The sequence below is a fragment of the Medicago sativa genome, chromosome 8, assembly GCF_051527215.1.
Source record: "Medicago sativa cultivar Bolivia chromosome 8, Bolivia_mono, whole genome shotgun sequence".
Taxonomy (NCBI): domain Eukaryota; kingdom Viridiplantae; phylum Streptophyta; class Magnoliopsida; order Fabales; family Fabaceae; genus Medicago; species Medicago sativa.
Window position 1 is genome coordinate 36,835,835 of NC_140756.1, and position 17,706 is coordinate 36,853,540.

Here is a 17,706-nt window from a genome sequence, read left to right on the forward strand (position 1 = left end):
CAACAGACACATCGTATGTAAGATTTCACACCAGTCTTACATTTTTTGATATAACATCCGTCACCATCAGTCATGAATGCATGAACATATGACTCGACACAATGCATATGTTCACACAAACAATTCACCACATCATCACCACTCATTTAGCATATATGTATTCACCATCACTTGACATATATGCAATCACCAACAACATTCATAATTCAATTAACATATATGTATTCACCATAACATCACAATCAATCAACATATATGTATTCACTAATATCAACTTCTTCACATAATTCAATAACAACATACAATTTCTCACATTCCAAGTAAAGGAGAAAATACATCATATTAAGATAAATATCATTTTCAATACCTAGAAATTATTCATACATCTTTATGTAATCATACAAAGGTATTCACAAATTAAGTCCAATACTTATGAAACAAAGGGATACACAAATACCATTCCTCCAAGAGCATGAGCACACACCAATGAAGAAACAACTAGCACACAGAATCCAAAGAGACACCATAGATACACTTCCTCAAGATATCACAAACACATATTCAAGAAGAAGAAGTAGCAGGTAGTATCACTCTAGAAAAACCAAAAGTGTGCATACAAAGAATACCTCACAAGTCTTCAATCACAGCTTAAGCTGGCAGAGGTATTACACTGGATCAGAGACATGCAGCAGCAGATTAGATCAGTAGCATAGTCTCAAGAGCTAAGGAAAAATAAATTCCTGAGCTACAACTAGGGAACCTAAGTTCTTGTACAGGTGATGAAGAGAGAACCAAAATTCCCTCAAGCGCAGTGGAAAACTAAGTTCCAATGCTACATTCAAGGAAGATAACTTCCAACACAGAAATGGAGAGAAGCAAGATCTCTCAAGAGCAGAGGAAAATCAAATTCCAATGCTATAGATATAGGATGTTCCAACATCCTTCAGCACATCAGACAGGAGTAACTGCCACACATAGATGCAAGGGAAAAAATAAATTTCCCATACCTACAGAGTACTATCACCAACCAACCATAGAAGCACAAAAACCTAAATTCCTATACTTACATGTGACAAACTTGGATGCCTTCAGAGAACTATCACAAACAACATATAGAAGTCAGGAGACACAAATTCCCTAACTTACAAGTGATAGACATAAATGGTTAAACTTCTGATTCAACATCTTTCACCCAGCTTGGATTACTCACAAGCACACACAGAAGTATCACTCCCCCTCAATATATGATGTTATGAGTGACTACTTACAGGAATATTCCATTACTCCCCCTGAATACATGCATACAGAAAATCTGGACATTTAAAAGTTCCTAATGCATTGACATAATCACCTTCAGGATCTGAGCATAAGTCATTCTAGGAATATTCACAAACTAGCAAGCTTATCAGCAGATACATGCTAGCAGACCTATCAAAGGTCACACGCAGAACTTAGACTTTAAAAAGTCGTCAGACATGTTTCATAATATAAGACAGTAGATAGAAACATGTACACTTAGAATTATAAGAAAAGCAGATTCTCAGAATTACATTAAGGTGTTGCAGCTGAAGTGCCAACATCTGCACAGAGTCTCACAGACATGTTCCAACCTTGGATAGAGCATTTGCAGGGAACATGTACAACATATGAGAAAACCAGAATCTCAGAAGCATAGAGATGTTTTACCACAAGTGCTAACATCTACACTAATCTTGCACGCCGTCTACCCATTCATACAAATAGGTAGGCGGTCCAACATAGACCACTATGGGTTAGCTTCACATCAATCATAATCAAGAATAAACAAACATAAGCATTCAAGGATTTCATGCATAACACATATACATGCCCCTCCCTCCTAGAATACTAACATCACATGATTATTATCCCTCATTCCATACACCTCATCTATCACTTTACTAACATAGCATAGCAAGCATATTCAGTCTCTAATCAAGTCATCGACATAAGGTCATCCTTTATCAACATCAATCAATGAAAGGATTACTCACCGTATTGTTCATTTAGCATACTTAACTCAACAAGTACAATTCATCAATTCAAAGTTATAAGAAAGCAATCATTATTATCAAAGGAATCACCACATCATATGTATATATACATATATATACAAATTTCACCTCATCCTTATTATCAAAATAATTATCATCAATTGATTCACCGAGTGTAAGCACAAGCAAGTAAGACATGCAATTAGAGCATAGTACAATTATTCACAATCATCAAGAAAATCCACCAATGTGCATATACACCAATCCACATAATCACAACACAAACAAGTTCACAACGTCACCAACATGTAATTCACCAATTACATTCATTCACCAAAAACATATGCAAATAAGACTCGTGCACAGATGGACAATGCACCTATACATGATTCCTAAATGCATGCGGTACCATTCACTAACAATGTCATCACCCCAATGCAACAGACACATCGTATGTAAGATTTCACACCAGTCTTACATTTTTTGATATAACATCCGTCACCATCAGTCATGAATGCATGAACATATGACTCGACACAATGCATATGTTCACACAAACAATTCACCACATCATCACCACTCATTTAGCATATATGTATTCACCAACAATTCACCATCACTTGACATATATGCAATCACCAACAACATTCACAATTCAATTAACATATATGTATTCACTAATATCAACTTCTTCACATAATTCAATAACAACATACAATTTCTCACATTCCAAGTAAAGGAGAAAATACATCATATTAAGATAAATATCATTTTCAACACCTAGAAATTATTCATACATCTTTATGTAATCATACAAAGGTATTCACAAAAGATTGGCAAGCAATCGGGCTTAAAGACCATTTTCGACAAAGTTCCTATCATTTTGCAAAAGCAAATCATTATCAAAAGATAACTAAGTTTGATTCAACATGACATAGGTTAATTACTCTTAAACATCCTAATAGGACTCTTAATACTCAAGCTTTAAAGCTTGAAAATAAACCCTAAGTTTTGGGTTGACTTCGAATTAGTTATGCTAAGTTTCCTTAAAATTTCCCCAAGACTCACTTGGACTGTTTTCATGATAACTCAAAATCCATAAAACATTTTTAAGTCAAACTGAAGCCATTGGAAGCCTAACAAAATTACCTAAAACTTTTATGTCTACACCAAAGGCCAATTCAAAACAGAATTGGGTGAAAAAACACAAAAACGTAAAAATCGAAGTCCTGAGAGCACGCACGGCCCGTGCCGTGCACACGCACAGCCGTGCCAAAAAAAAGGCAGAGTGTACACACGGTCCGTGCCAAGCACACACACGGTCGTGCTCGTCTGACAGCACAACTTTTTTTTTCCGTTTTTTCATTTTCACCATTTTGCACATAAAATTAAAACCGTTAATCGGATTTCGATGCCGTTTTCGCCTACGTGCTCCTGACACTTGACTCTATCATAATCTACAGAAAAATTCGTATTTCCACAATCCCAAAAATCATTTTCCAAAACCTCACATAATCACTTATTTGCATAAATGCCTAAACGCCGACATTTCACATGAAAAACTCTTTTTCTCCCAAACGACTTGGCACACATCCACAACATGAAAATAGAAATTATACCAAGTCCAATTCATCCAACAACATTAAAAACTCAGCCAACAACCTCATATAACAAAAGTTCACTTTGGTCCTCCACATGAACAACTTAGCACAAACTTCATCAATTCAAACAACAACTTCACAAAATGAAATACCCATGGTACAAATCAACAACAACAACGTATCTAGTTTAACAACAACTTCGTTTAAACATGAATTCACAACAAATCAACAAAAAGAACACTAATGAAATTCTAGAGCACTTGTTCTAAATGTTCTGTTAGATGTTTTAACGTTTGCAATGTTCCGGTTAATGTTTCAACATCGAGCGATAAAACAGAAATAAAAACAAGAAAATAAAGGACAGAAAAAATAAAGAACACAGTGAGTTTGTTGACCCAGTTCAGCACAACACGCTTACATCTAGGGGCTACCAAGCCAGGAAGGAAATCCACTAGTGTAGTCCTTATTCAATAGCTCTCAGCAAACTCCTTGTTTACACTATATGACCTAGGACCTACCCGTATAGACTTCAACCTAGGAACTCCTAGATCTGAGATCCCATCTCACTATCCTAATGGTCAGTCACTGCCCCAGTGACCTATCAGACCTCAAACACAACAAGATAGAAGTTACCTTCCAACACAAACAACCAAACCTTGTTTCACAACTTCGGTTTGATGCACAAGAGTATCAATACTCACAAACTCAGTCCTAAACAAGTATCTAAACCGACACAAGAAAGGTACACAATATAGATTCTAGACTTGCATCACAAACGATATAAGAACATAATACATGAAGACTCAAACCCTAAAAATCTAAACTTTTTAGTATGACGGCTTGAATGAAAAATTAGTTCTTGAAGTCTTCCTTTTATACTGAAGCAACTTGGGCTAAATAATTCATTGGGCTTCAGTATACTTGCAGATCGGTTCAGCAAACCTGCAAAATAGAATCAGAAACAAATCTGGAAAGTCCTGATATGTCGAAACCTTTTTAGGAACGTTCCAAATAATAACAAATATTTCCTAAAATAAAATATCTATTTTAGAAATATTCAACAACTGATTCTTATAAGATATGCGCGTTACTTGGTCAGTAAGTAAAGGAAATATGGTTTCCTTAAACAATAAAATACGGGCGTACAAAATAGGCATGAACCCAGGCACACTGAACCGTGCCAGGATGTTGGAACATTGTATCCAACATCTTACAGAGTCGCCTAACCACATGCTGGAACATTGGTTCCAACTTACATATTAAGGATATTTGTTTTAGCAATAATGCAGCCACCACAAATACCCAACAATCTCCCCCTTTGGCAAATTTTTAGCTAAAACAAATTAAGTCCAATACTTATGAAACAAAGGGATACACAAATACCATTCCTCCAAGAGCATGAGCACACACCAATGAAGAAACAACTAGCACACAGAATCCAAAGAGACACCATAGATACACTTCCTCAAGATATCACAAACACATATTCAAGAAGAAGAAGTAGCAGGTAGTATCACTCTAGAAAAACCAAAAGTGTGCATACAAAGAATACCTCACAAGTCTTCAATCACAGCTTAAGCTGGCAGAGGTATTACACTGGATCAGAGACATGCAGCAGCAGATTAGATCAGTAGCATAGTCTCAAGAGCTAAGGAAAAATAAATTCCTGAGCTACAACTAGGGAACCTAAGTTCTTGTACAGGTGATGAAGAGAGAACCAAAATTCCCTCAAGAGCAGTGGAAAACTAAGTTCCAATGCTACATTCAAGGAAGATAACTTCCAACACAGAAATGGAGAGAAGTAAGATCTCTCAAGAGCAGAGGAAAATCAAATTCCAATGCTATAGATATAGGATGTTCCAACATCCTTCAGCACATCAGACAGGAGTACCTGCCACACATAGATGCAAGGGAAAAAAATAAATTTCCCATACCTACAGAGTACTATCACCAACCAACCATAGAAGCACAAAAACCTAAATTCCTATACTTACATGTGACAAACTTGGATGCCTTCTGAGAACTATCACAAACAACATATAGAAGTCAGGAGACACAAATTCCCTAACTTACAAGTGATAGACATAAATGGTTAAACTTCTGATTCAACATCTTTCACCCAGCTTGGATTACTCACAAGCACACACAGAAGTATCACTCCCCCTCAATATATGATGTTATGAGTGACTACTTACAGGAATATTCCATTACTCCCCCTGAATACATGCATACAGAAAATCTGGACATTTAAAAGTTCCTAATGCATTGACATAATCACCTTCAGGATCTGGGCATAAGTCATTCTAGGAATATTCACAAACTAGCAAGCTTATCAGCAGATACATGCTAGCAGACCTATCAAAGGTCACACGCAGAACTTAGACTTTAAAAAGTCGTCAGACATGTTTCATAATATAAGACAGTAGATAGAAACATGTACACTTAGAATTATAAGAAAAGCAGATTCTCAGAATTACATTAAGGTGTTGCAGCTGAAGTGCCAACATCTGCACAGAGTCTCACAGACATGTTCCAACCTTGGATAGAGCATTTGCAGGGAACATGTACAACATATGAGAAAACCAGAATCTCAGAAGCATAGAGATGTTTTACCACAAGTGCTAACATCTACACTAATCTTGCACGCCGTCTACCCATTCATACAAATAGGTAGGCGGTCCAACATAGACCACTATGGGTTAGCTTCACATCAATCATAATCAAGAATAAACAAACATAAGCATTCAAGGATTTCATGCATAACACATATACATGCCCCTCCCTCCTAGAATACTAACATCACATGATTATTATCCCTCATTCCATACACCTCATCTATCACTTTACTAACATAGCATAGCAAGCATATTCAGTCTCTAATCAAGTCATCGACATAAGGTCATCCTTTATCAACATCAATCAATGAAAGGATTACTCACCGTATTGTTCATTTAGCATACTTAACTCAACAAGTACAATTCATCAATTCAAAGTTATAAGAAAGCAATCATTATTATCAAAGGAATCACCACATCATATGTATATATACATATATATACAAATTTCACCTCATCCTTATTATCAAAATAATTATCATCAATTGATTCACCGAGTGTAAGCACAAGCAAGTAAGACATGCAATTAGAGCATAGTACAATTATTCACAATCATCAAGAAAATCCACCAATGTGCATATACACCAATCCACATAATCACAACACAAACAAGTTCACAACGTCACCAACATGTAATTCACCAATTACATTCATTCACCAAAAACATATGCAAATAAGACTCGTGCACAGATGGACAATGCACCTATACATGATTCCTAAATGCATGCGGTACCATTCACTAACAATGTCATCACCCCAATGCAACAGACACATCGTATGTAAGATTTCACACCAGTCTTACATTTTTTGATATAACATCCGTCACCATCAGTCATGAATGCATGAACATATGACTCGACACAATGCATATGTTCACACAAACAATTCACCACATCATCACCACTCATTTAGCATATATGTATTCACCAACAATTCACCATCACTTGACATATATGCAATCACCAACAACATTCACAATTCAATTAACATATATGTATTCACTAATATCAACTTCTTCACATAATTCAATAACAACATACAATTTCTCACATTCCAAGTAAAGGAGAAAATACATCATATTAAGATAAATATCATTTTCAACACCTAGAAATTATTCATACATCTTTATGTAATCATACAAAGGTATTCACAAAAGATTGGCAAGCAATCGGGCTTAAAGACCATTTTCGACAAAGTTCCTATCATTTTGCAAAAGCAAATCATTATCAAAAGATAACTAAGTTTGATTCAACATGACATAGGTTAATTACTCTTAAACATCCTAATAGGACTCTTAATACTCAAGCTTTAAAGCTTGAAAATAAACCCTAAGTTTTGGGTTGACTTCGAATTAGTTATGCTAAGTTTCCTTAAAATTTCCCCAAGACTCACTTGGACTGTTTTCATGATAACTCAAAATCCATAAAACATTTTTAAGTCAAACTGAAGCCATTGGAAGCCTAACAAAATTACCTAAAACTTTTATGTCTACACCAAAGGCCAATTCAAAACAGAATTGGGTGAAAAAACACAAAAACGTAAAAATCGAAGTCCTGAGAGCACGCACGGCCCGTGCCGTGCACACGCACAGCCGTGCCAAAAAAAAGGCAGAGTGTACACACGGTCCGTGCCAAGCACACACACGGTCGTGCTCGTCTGACAGCACAACTTTTCTTTTCCGTTTTTTCATTTTCACCATTTTGCACATAAAATTAAAACCGTTAATCGGATTTCGATGCCGTTTTCGCCTACGTGCTCCTGACACTTGACTCTATCATAATCTACAGAAAAATTCGTATTTCCACAATCCCAAAAATCATTTTCCAAAACCTCACATAATCACTTATTTGCATAAATGCCTAAACGCCGACATTTCACATGAAAAACTCTTTTTCTCCCAAACGACTTGGCACACATCCACAACATGAAAATAGAAATTATACCAAGTCCAATTCATCCAACAACATTAAAAACTCAGCCAACAACCTCATATAACAAAAGTTCACTTTGGTCCTCCACATGAACAACTTAGCACAAACTTCATCAATTCAAACAACAACTTCACAAAATGAAATACCCATGGTACAAATCAACAACAACAACGTATCTAGTTTAACAACAACTTCGTTTAAACATGAATTCACAACAAATCAACAAAAAGAACACTAATGAAATTCTAGAGCACTTGTTCTAAATGTTCTGTTAGATGTTTTAACGTTTGCAATGTTCCGGTTAATGTTTCAACATCGAGCGATAAAACAGAAATAAAAACAAGAAAATAAAGGACAGAAAAAATAAAGAACACAGTGAGTTTGTTGACCCAGTTCAGCACAACACGCTTACATCTAGGGGCTACCAAGCCAGGAAGGAAATCCACTAGTGTAGTCCTTATTCAATAGCTCTCAGCAAACTCCTCGTTTACACTATATGACCTAGGACCTACCCGTATAGACTTCAACCTAGGAACTCCTAGATCTGAGATCCCATCTCACTATCCTAATGGTCAGTCACTGCCCCAGTGACCTATCAGACCTCAAACACAACAAGATAGAAGTTACCTTCCAACACAAACAACCAAACCTTGTTTCACAACTTCGGTTTGATGCACAAGAGTATCAATACTCACAAACTCAGTCCTAAACAAGTATCTAAACCGACACAAGAAAGGTACACAATATAGATTCTAGACTTGCATCACAAACGATATAAGAACATAATACATGAAGACTCAAACCCTAAAAATCTAAACTTTTTAGTATGACGGCTTGAATGAAAAATTAGTTCTTGAAGTCTTCCTTTTATACTGAAGCAACTTGGGCTAAATAATTCATTGGGCTTCAGTATACTTGCAGATCGGTTCAGCAAACCTGCAAAATAGAATCAGAAACAAATCTGGAAAGTCCTGATATGTCGAAACCTTTTTAGGAACGTTCCAAATAATAACAAATATTTCCTAAAATAAAATATCTATTTTAGAAATATTCAACAACTGATTCTTATAAGATATGCGCGTTACTTGGTCAGTAAGTAAAGGAAATATGGTTTCCTTAAACAATAAAATACGGGCGTACAAAATAGGCATGAACCCAGGCACACTGAACCGTGCCAGGATGTTGGAACATTGTATCCAACATCTTACAGAGTCGCCTAACCACATGCTGGAACATTGGTTCCAACTTACATATTAAGGATATTTGTTTTAGCAATAATGCAGCCAACACAAATACCCAACAATCTCCCCCTTTGGCAAATTTTTAGCTAAAACAAATTAAGTCCAATACTTATGAAACAAAGGGATACACAAATACCATTCCTCCAAGAGCATGAGCACACACCAATGAAGAAACAACTAGCACACAGAATCCAAAGAGACACCATAGATACACTTCCTCAAGATATCACAAACACATATTCAAGAAGAAGAAGTAGCAGGTAGTATCACTCTAGAAAAACCAAAAGTGTGCATACAAAGAATACCTCACAAGTCTTCAATCACAGCTTAAGCTGGCAGAGGTATTACACTGGATCAGAGACATGCAGCAGCAGATTAGATCAGTAGCATAGTCTCAAGAGCTAAGGAAAAATAAATTCCTGAGCTACAACTAGGGAACCTAAGTTCTTGTACAGGTGATGAAGAGAGAACCAAAATTCCCTCAAGAGCAGTGGAAAACTAAGTTCCAATGCTACATTCAAGGAAGATAACTTCCAACACAGAAATGGAGAGAAGCAAGATCTCTCAAGAGCAGAGGAAAATCAAATTCCAATGCTATAGATATAGGATGTTCCAACATCCTTCAGCACATCAGACAGGAGTACCTGCCACACATAGATGCAAGGGAAAAAAATAAATTTCCCATACCTACAGAGTACTATCACCAACCAACCATAGAAGCACAAAAACCTAAATTCCTATACTTACATGTGACAAACTTGGATGCCTTCAGAGAACTATCACAAACAACATATAGAAGTCAGGAGACACAAATTCCCTAACTTACAAGTGATAGACATAAATGGTTAAACTTCTGATTCAACATCTTTCACCCAGCTTGGATTACTCACAAGCACACACAGAAGTATCACTCCCCCTCAATATATGATGTTATGAGTGACTACTTATAGGAATATTCCATTACTCCCCCTGAATACATGCATACAGAAAATCTGGACATTTAAAAGTTCCTAATGCATTGACATAATCACCTTCAGGATCTGGGCATAAGTCATTCTAGGAATATTCACAAACTAGCAAGCTTATCAGCAGATACATGCTAGCAGACCTATCAAAGGTCACACGCAGAACTTAGACTTTAAAAAGTTGTCAGACATGTTTCATAATATAAGACAGTAGATAGAAACATGTACACTTAGAATTATAAGAAAAGCAGATTCTCAGAATTACATTAAGGTGTTGCAGCTGAAGTGCCAACATCTGCACAGAGTCTCACAGACATGTTCCAACCTTGGATAGAGCATTTGCAGGGAACATGTACAACATATGAGAAAACCAGAATCTCAGAAGCATAGAGATGTTTTACCACAAGTGCTAACATCTACACTAATCTTGCACGCCGTCTACCCATTCATACAAATAGGTAGGCGGTCCAACATAGACCACTATGGGTTAGCTTCACATCAATCATAATCAAGAATAAACAAACATAAGCATTCAAGGATTTCATGCATAACACATATACATGCCCCTCCCTCCTAGAATACTAACATCACATGATTATTATCCCTCATTCCATACACCTCATCTATCACTTTACTAACATAGCATAGCAAGCATATTCAGTCTCTAATCAAGTCATCGACATAAGGTCATCCTTTATCAACATCAATCAATGAAAGGATTACTCACCGTATTGTTCATTTAGCATACTTAACTCAACAAGTACAATTCATCAATTCAAAGTTATAAGAAAGCAATCATTATTATCAAAGGAATCACCACATCATATGTATATATACATATATATACAAATTTCACCTCATCCTTATTATCAAAATAATTATCATCAATTGATTCACCGAGTGTAAGCACAAGCAAGTAAGACATGCAATTAGAGCGTAGTACAATTATTCACAATCATCAAGAAAATCCACCAATGTGCATATACACCAATCCACATAATCACAACACAAACAAGTTCACAACGTCACCAACATGTAATTCACCAATTACATTCATTCACCAAAAACATATGCAAATAAGACTCGTGCACAGATGGACAATGCACCTATACATGATTCCTAAATGCATGCGGTACCATTCACTAACAATGTCATCACCCCAATGCAACAGACACATCGTATGTAAGATTTCACACCAGTCTTACATTTTTTGATATAACATCCGTCACCATCAGTCATGAATGCATGAACATATGACTCGACACAATGCATATGTTCACACAAACAATTCACCACATCATCACCACTCATTTAGCATATATGTATTCACCAACAATTCACCATCACTTGACATATATGCAATCACCAACAACATTCACAATTCAATTAACATATATGTATTCACTAATATCAACTTCTTCACATAATTCAATAACAACATACAATTTCTCACATTCCAAGTAAAGGAGAAAATACATCATATTAAGATAAATATCATTTTCAACACCTAGAAATTATTCATACATCTTTATGTAATCATACAAAGGTATTCACAAAAGATTGGCAAGCAATCGGGCTTAAAGACCATTTTCGACAAAGGTCCTATCATTTTGCAAAAGCAAATCATTATCAAAAGATAACTAAGTTTGATTCAACAAGACATAGGTTAATTACTCTTAAACATCCTAATAGGACTCTTAATACTCAAGTTTTAAATCTTGAAAATAAACCCTAAGTTTTGGGTTGACTTCGAATTAGTTATGCTAAGTTTCCTTAAAATTTCCCCAAGACTCACTTGGACTGTTTTCATGATAACTCAAAATCCATAAAACATTTTTAAGTCAAACCGAAGCCATTGGAAAGCTAACAAAATTACCTAAAACTTTTATGTCTACACCAAAGGCCAATTCAAAACAGAATTGGGTGAAAAAGCACAAAAACGTAAAAATCGAAGTCCTGAGAGCACGCACGGCCCGTGCCGTGCACACGCACAGCCGTGCCAAAAAAAAGGCAGAGTGTACACACGGTCCGTGCCAAGCACACACACGGTCGTGCTCGTCTGACAGCACAACTTTTTTTTTCCGTTTTTTCATTTTCACCATTTCGCACATAAAATTAAAACCGTTAATCGGATTTCGATGCCGTTTTCGCCTACGTGCTCCTGACACTTGACTCTATCATAATCTACAGAAAAATTCGTCTTTCCACAATCCCAAAAATCATTTTCCAAAACCTCACATAATCACTTATTTGCATAAATGCCTAAACGCCGACATTTCACATGAAAAACTCTTTTTCTCCCAAACGACATGACACACATCCACAACATGAAAATAGAAATTATACTAAGTCCAATTCATCCAACAACATTAAAAACTCAGTCAACAACCTCATATAACAAAAGTTCACTTTGGTCCTCCACATGAACAACTTAGCACAAACTTCATCAATTCAAACAACAACTTCACAAAATGAAATACCCATGGTACAAATCAACAACAACAACGTATCTAGTTCAACAACAACTTCGTTTAAACATGAATTCACAACAAATCAACAAAAAGAACACTAATGAAATTCTAGAGCACTTGTTCTAAATGTTCTGTTAGATGTTTTAACGTTTGCAATGTTCCGGTTAATGTTTCAACATCGAGCGATAAAACAGAAATAAAAACAAGAAAATAAAGGACAGAAAAAATAAAGAACACAGTGAGTTTGTTGACCCAGTTCAGCACAACAAGCTTACATCTAGGGGCTACCAAGCCAGGAAGGAAATCCACTAGTGTAGTCCTTATTCAATAGCTCTCAGCAAACTCCTCGTTTACACTATATGACCTAGGACCTACCCGTATAGACTTCAACCTAGGAACTCCTAGATCTGAGATCCCATCTCACTATCCTAATGGTCAGTCACTGCCCCAGTGACCTATCAGACCTCAAACACAACAAGATAGAAGTTACCTTCCAACACAAACAACCAAACCTTGTTTCACAACTTCGGTTTGATGCACAAGAGTATCAATACTCACAAACTCAGTCCTAAACAAGTATCTAAACCGACACAAGAAAGGTACACAATATAGATTCTAGACTTGCATCACAAACGATATAAGAACATAATACATGAAGACTCAAACCCTAAAAATCTAAACTTTTTAGTATGACGGCTTGAATGAAAAATTAGTTCTTGAAGTCTTCCTTTTATACTGAAGCAACTTGGGCTAAATAATTCATTGGGCTTCAGTATACTTGCAGATCGGTTCAGCAAACCTGCAAAATAGAATCAGAAACAAATCTGGAAAGTCCTGATATGTCAAAACCTTTTTAGGAACGTTCCAAATAATAACAAATATTTCCTAAAATAAAATATCTATTTTAGAAATATTCAACAACTGATTCTTATAAGATATGCGCGTTACTTGGTCAGTAAGTAAAGGAAATATGGTTTCCTTAAACAATAAAATACGGGCGTACAAAATAGGCATGAACCCAGGCACACTGAACCGATCATTTTAGATTTTGGAGAAGTCACAATTGAGATGGGATCGATCATTTTAGACGATTCAATTTCACAAGGTTTTGTGGTTGAGCTTTCTTTGGTGGTCTGTGGGTTGTCTTTGAAGATCATAGCAGCTAGATTGATTTGGTGAGAGACAAAGACGTGATGAGCAAGAAGGTGTTTGAACGGGAAGAAGATAACACACACGATTTCTCTGAATTTGAGTGAAGAGAAAGACAATGTAATGATAGGATGGAAGTTATTGCGTGTGGTTGGTGGTTTTAGGGAGGTTAGAGAAATTTGCCCTAGATTAGTGTGCAATAACGGAGCATATTTGAAGGCAATTAACTGCCATAATTTTTCTCGTAGTGCAATTTCTAAAATGCCCCTCAAATCTCTAAGAAGCTTGTAATCCAAGATTCTTAAATTAAAGGTGACTACTTTATCTTGAGACTTAGGCGTTATCCGGGTTGTAATATTTTTCTCACTGAGACAGATAAATTTGAAGATATATGAATTTAACCAACTGTACTGAGAGGTATCTTGTGGAACAATAACTATGCTCAAGTTCATGGGGCATAATGTTGGAACATCTTGTTCAACATACCCTTTTTCCAGTATCACATGTTTTGAGAGTCTGTTCTCAACCGAAGTGAACTTATCTTCACAAGTACATTGAGATACACATTCACTCTTCTCTAGAATCAAAGCTTGATTAGAACCAGTCAGTTCCTTAGTCCAATCTTTGTAAGGTGGAATCCACAAGTAACAATTACCTTCAGATTTGATACCTCTCATTATTACTTCCCTTTTCTTATCAGTCACAACACAAGCAGAGTTGCTAAAGTCCACCCTCATCCCTTGATCACACAGTTGACTTATACTAATCAGATTGGTGGTTAGACCATTTACCCATAGAACGTTATCAAGTTTTGGTGACTCAGGGCTGATCAGCCTACATGAACCAAGAATTTTACCTCTTGTCTGATTTCCAAATACAACATAGCTGTTGGTGCAAGATTTCTCAATATTAAGAAGATCTTTAGACCCAGTCATGTGCCTAAAGCATCCACTGTCAAAATACCAGCTTTCCTTAGAAGATGTCTTTAGAGAGATGTGAGCCATCAATCCTACGTTATAAGTCTTAGGTTTCCATACTTTCTTGACAGTTTTCATGCTTGGTTTATGTCTCTTCTGACGAGATTGTTGTGTCAATCCATACAATCTATAGCAGAAAGGTCTTATGTTCCCCTTTTTCTTGCAAAAATGACATATCCTGGACAGAGATACCTTTTCAACCTGATGTTTCTTGGTATGTTGCACCATGCCTTTATCTGTTGTTAGATTATTTGTTCCAGTGGAAGCTACAAACCTTATATTCTTTACAGGTCTCTTTTTCTTAGCCATCCCATAATCTACTAGGGCATGGGCAAAGGTCTTAGCTTGCTGACTTTGATCTGATGGTTTAGAAATGAATCCTATCCCATTTGGTTTACCCTGAATTTTTCCTTCCAGAATCTCATCTAGAACATCAGTCCCAGTGGTCATCATTTTTACTTGTTTCATAACATGATCAAGTTGAGAGTTCAGCTGAATTACCTCATTGTTGAGTTCTGAGATTTTTGCTAGATGACCAGTATTTTCTTCCTCCAATTTGATGGTGATGTTTTTCTGTTCTTCAAGTTGTTTACATATATCTGTGTTTCTGTCATTAAGTTTTTTGTAGGAAATCGTCAACTCATCATAGACAAGATCTTCATCACAAGATTCGTCCTCAGAAAGAACTCTTCCAGTGAGAGCAGCAACATGTTGGTTAGATTCATTTTCCAAATCTCTGTCAGATTCATCATCATCAGTCCAAGTAACAGCTAAGCTTTTCTTTTGTTTCTTAAGGAAGGTTGCACATTCTGGTCTGATGTGACCATATCCTTCACATTCATGACATTGAACTTCCTTATATTGACTGTTCTTCTCATCAGGTCTCACACTCCTCTCATCACTGATTTGTTGATCTTTGTTGGATCTGATGTTCTGCCCATTTGATCTGGATCTCTTGTTTACTTGCTCTAGAATTTTGTTGAATTGTCTTCCCAGCATGACAAGATTCTCTGACAAGTCTTCCCTACTCACAAGATTTCCAAGTGATTCAGTAACCTCAGTATTTGAGATGAGTCCCACACTTTTACCTTTCTTCTCAGTCTTGTTGTCAACAACTAGTTCAAAATTCTGAAGTGAGCCAATAAGTTCATCAACTTTCATACCTGAGATATCATGAGCTTCCTCAATTGTAGTTACCTTCATGTCAAACCTCTTTGGTAGTGATATGAGGATTTTTCTCACTAATATCTCTTCAGAGATTTTCTCTCCAAGAGACTCAAAAGAGTTTGCAATGTCTAGAATATTCAAGTGATAATCCTGAATGCTCTCATCTTCTAACATTTTCAAATTCTCAAATTTAGTAGTAAGAAGTTGTATTTTAGCACTTTTTACGTTGTGCCTTCATGGGCAGTTTTGAGAATCTCCCAAGCATCCTTAGCCACAGTACATTGCTTGATCAATCTGAACATATTCTTGTCTACACCATTGAATAGAGCATTCAATGCCTTTGAGTTTCCAAGAGCCAATTCATCTTCATCAGCACTCCATTCTTCTTCTGGTTTCAACACTTCAGTCCTGTTGCCATCATCATCAAGTTGCACAGGATGTTCCCAACCTTTCAGAACTGCCTTCCATGTTTTGCTGTCAATAGATTTGAGAAAGGCACTCATGCGTGATTTCCAGTAATCATAGTTGATGCCATCCAACAGAGGGGGCCTGTTTACAAATCCACCTTCCTTGTCCATAATGCCAGAATAGAACTCCCTGGAGCTCACCCTAAAACAGGCAGGGTGCCTGCTCTGATGCCAATTGAAATTCTAGCGCACTTGTTCTAAATGTTCTGTCAGATGTTTTAATGTTTACAATGTTCTGGTTAATGTTTCAACATCGAGCGATAAAACAGAAATAAAAACAAGAAAATAAAGGACAGAAAAAATAAAGAACACAGTGAGTTTGTTGACCCAGTTCAACACAACACGCTTACATCTGGGGGCTACCAAGCCAGGAAGGAAATCCACTAGTGTAGTCCTTATTCAATAGCTCTCAGCAAACTCCTCGTTTACACTATATGACCTAGGACCTACCCGTATAGACTTCAACCTAGGAACTCCAAGATCTGAGATCCCATCTCACTATCCTAATGGTCAGTCACTGCCCCAGTGACCTATCAGACCTCAAACACAACAAGATAGAAGTTACCTTCCAACACAAACAACCAAACCTTGTTTCACAACTTCGGTTTGATGCACAAGAGTATCAATACTCACAAACTCAGTCCTAAACAAGTATCTATACCGACACAAGAAAGGTACACAATATAGATTTTAGACTTGCATCACAAACGATACAAAAACAGAATACATGAAGACTCAAACCCTAAAAATCTAAACTTTTTAGTATGACGGCTTGAATGAACAATTAGGTCTTGAAGTCTTCCTTTTATATTGAAGCAGCTTGGGCTAAATAATTCATTGGGCTTCAGTAAACTTGCAGATAGGTTCAGCAAACCTGCAAAACAGAATCATAAACAAATCTGGAAAGTCCTAATATGTCGAAACCTTTTTAGGAACGTTCCAAATAATAACAAATATTTCCTAAAATAAAATATCTATTTTAGAAATATTCCACAACTGATTCTTATAAGATATGCGTGTTACTTGGTCAGTAAGTAAAGGAAATATGGTTTCCTTAAACGATAAAATACACGCGTACAGAATAGGTATGAACCCAGGCACACTGAACCG

The 17,706-nt window shown here is 36.4% G+C and overlaps 2 protein-coding genes across 2 annotated transcripts in view; both read right to left on the minus strand.

The window, feature by feature from the left end:
- Nucleotides 1-16,303, minus strand: part of LOC146898870 (uncharacterized) — a 37,151-nt gene extending 20,848 nt beyond the window's left edge. Inside the window, exon 1 of the mRNA XM_085736636.1 lies at nucleotides 14,392-16,303. Within this exon, the coding sequence (XP_085592762.1) occupies nucleotides 14,392-16,303 (1,912 nt within the window). The remainder of the gene's footprint in view (nucleotides 1-14,391) is intronic.
- Nucleotides 16,304-16,350: 47 nt separating this feature from the next.
- On the minus strand, nucleotides 16,351-16,707 carry LOC146898871 (uncharacterized). Its single transcript, XM_085736637.1, has one exon. The coding sequence runs from the start codon at nucleotides 16,705-16,707 to the stop codon at nucleotides 16,351-16,353; it is 357 nt and encodes a 118-aa protein (XP_085592763.1).
- Nucleotides 16,708-17,706: the final 999 nt, after the last annotated feature.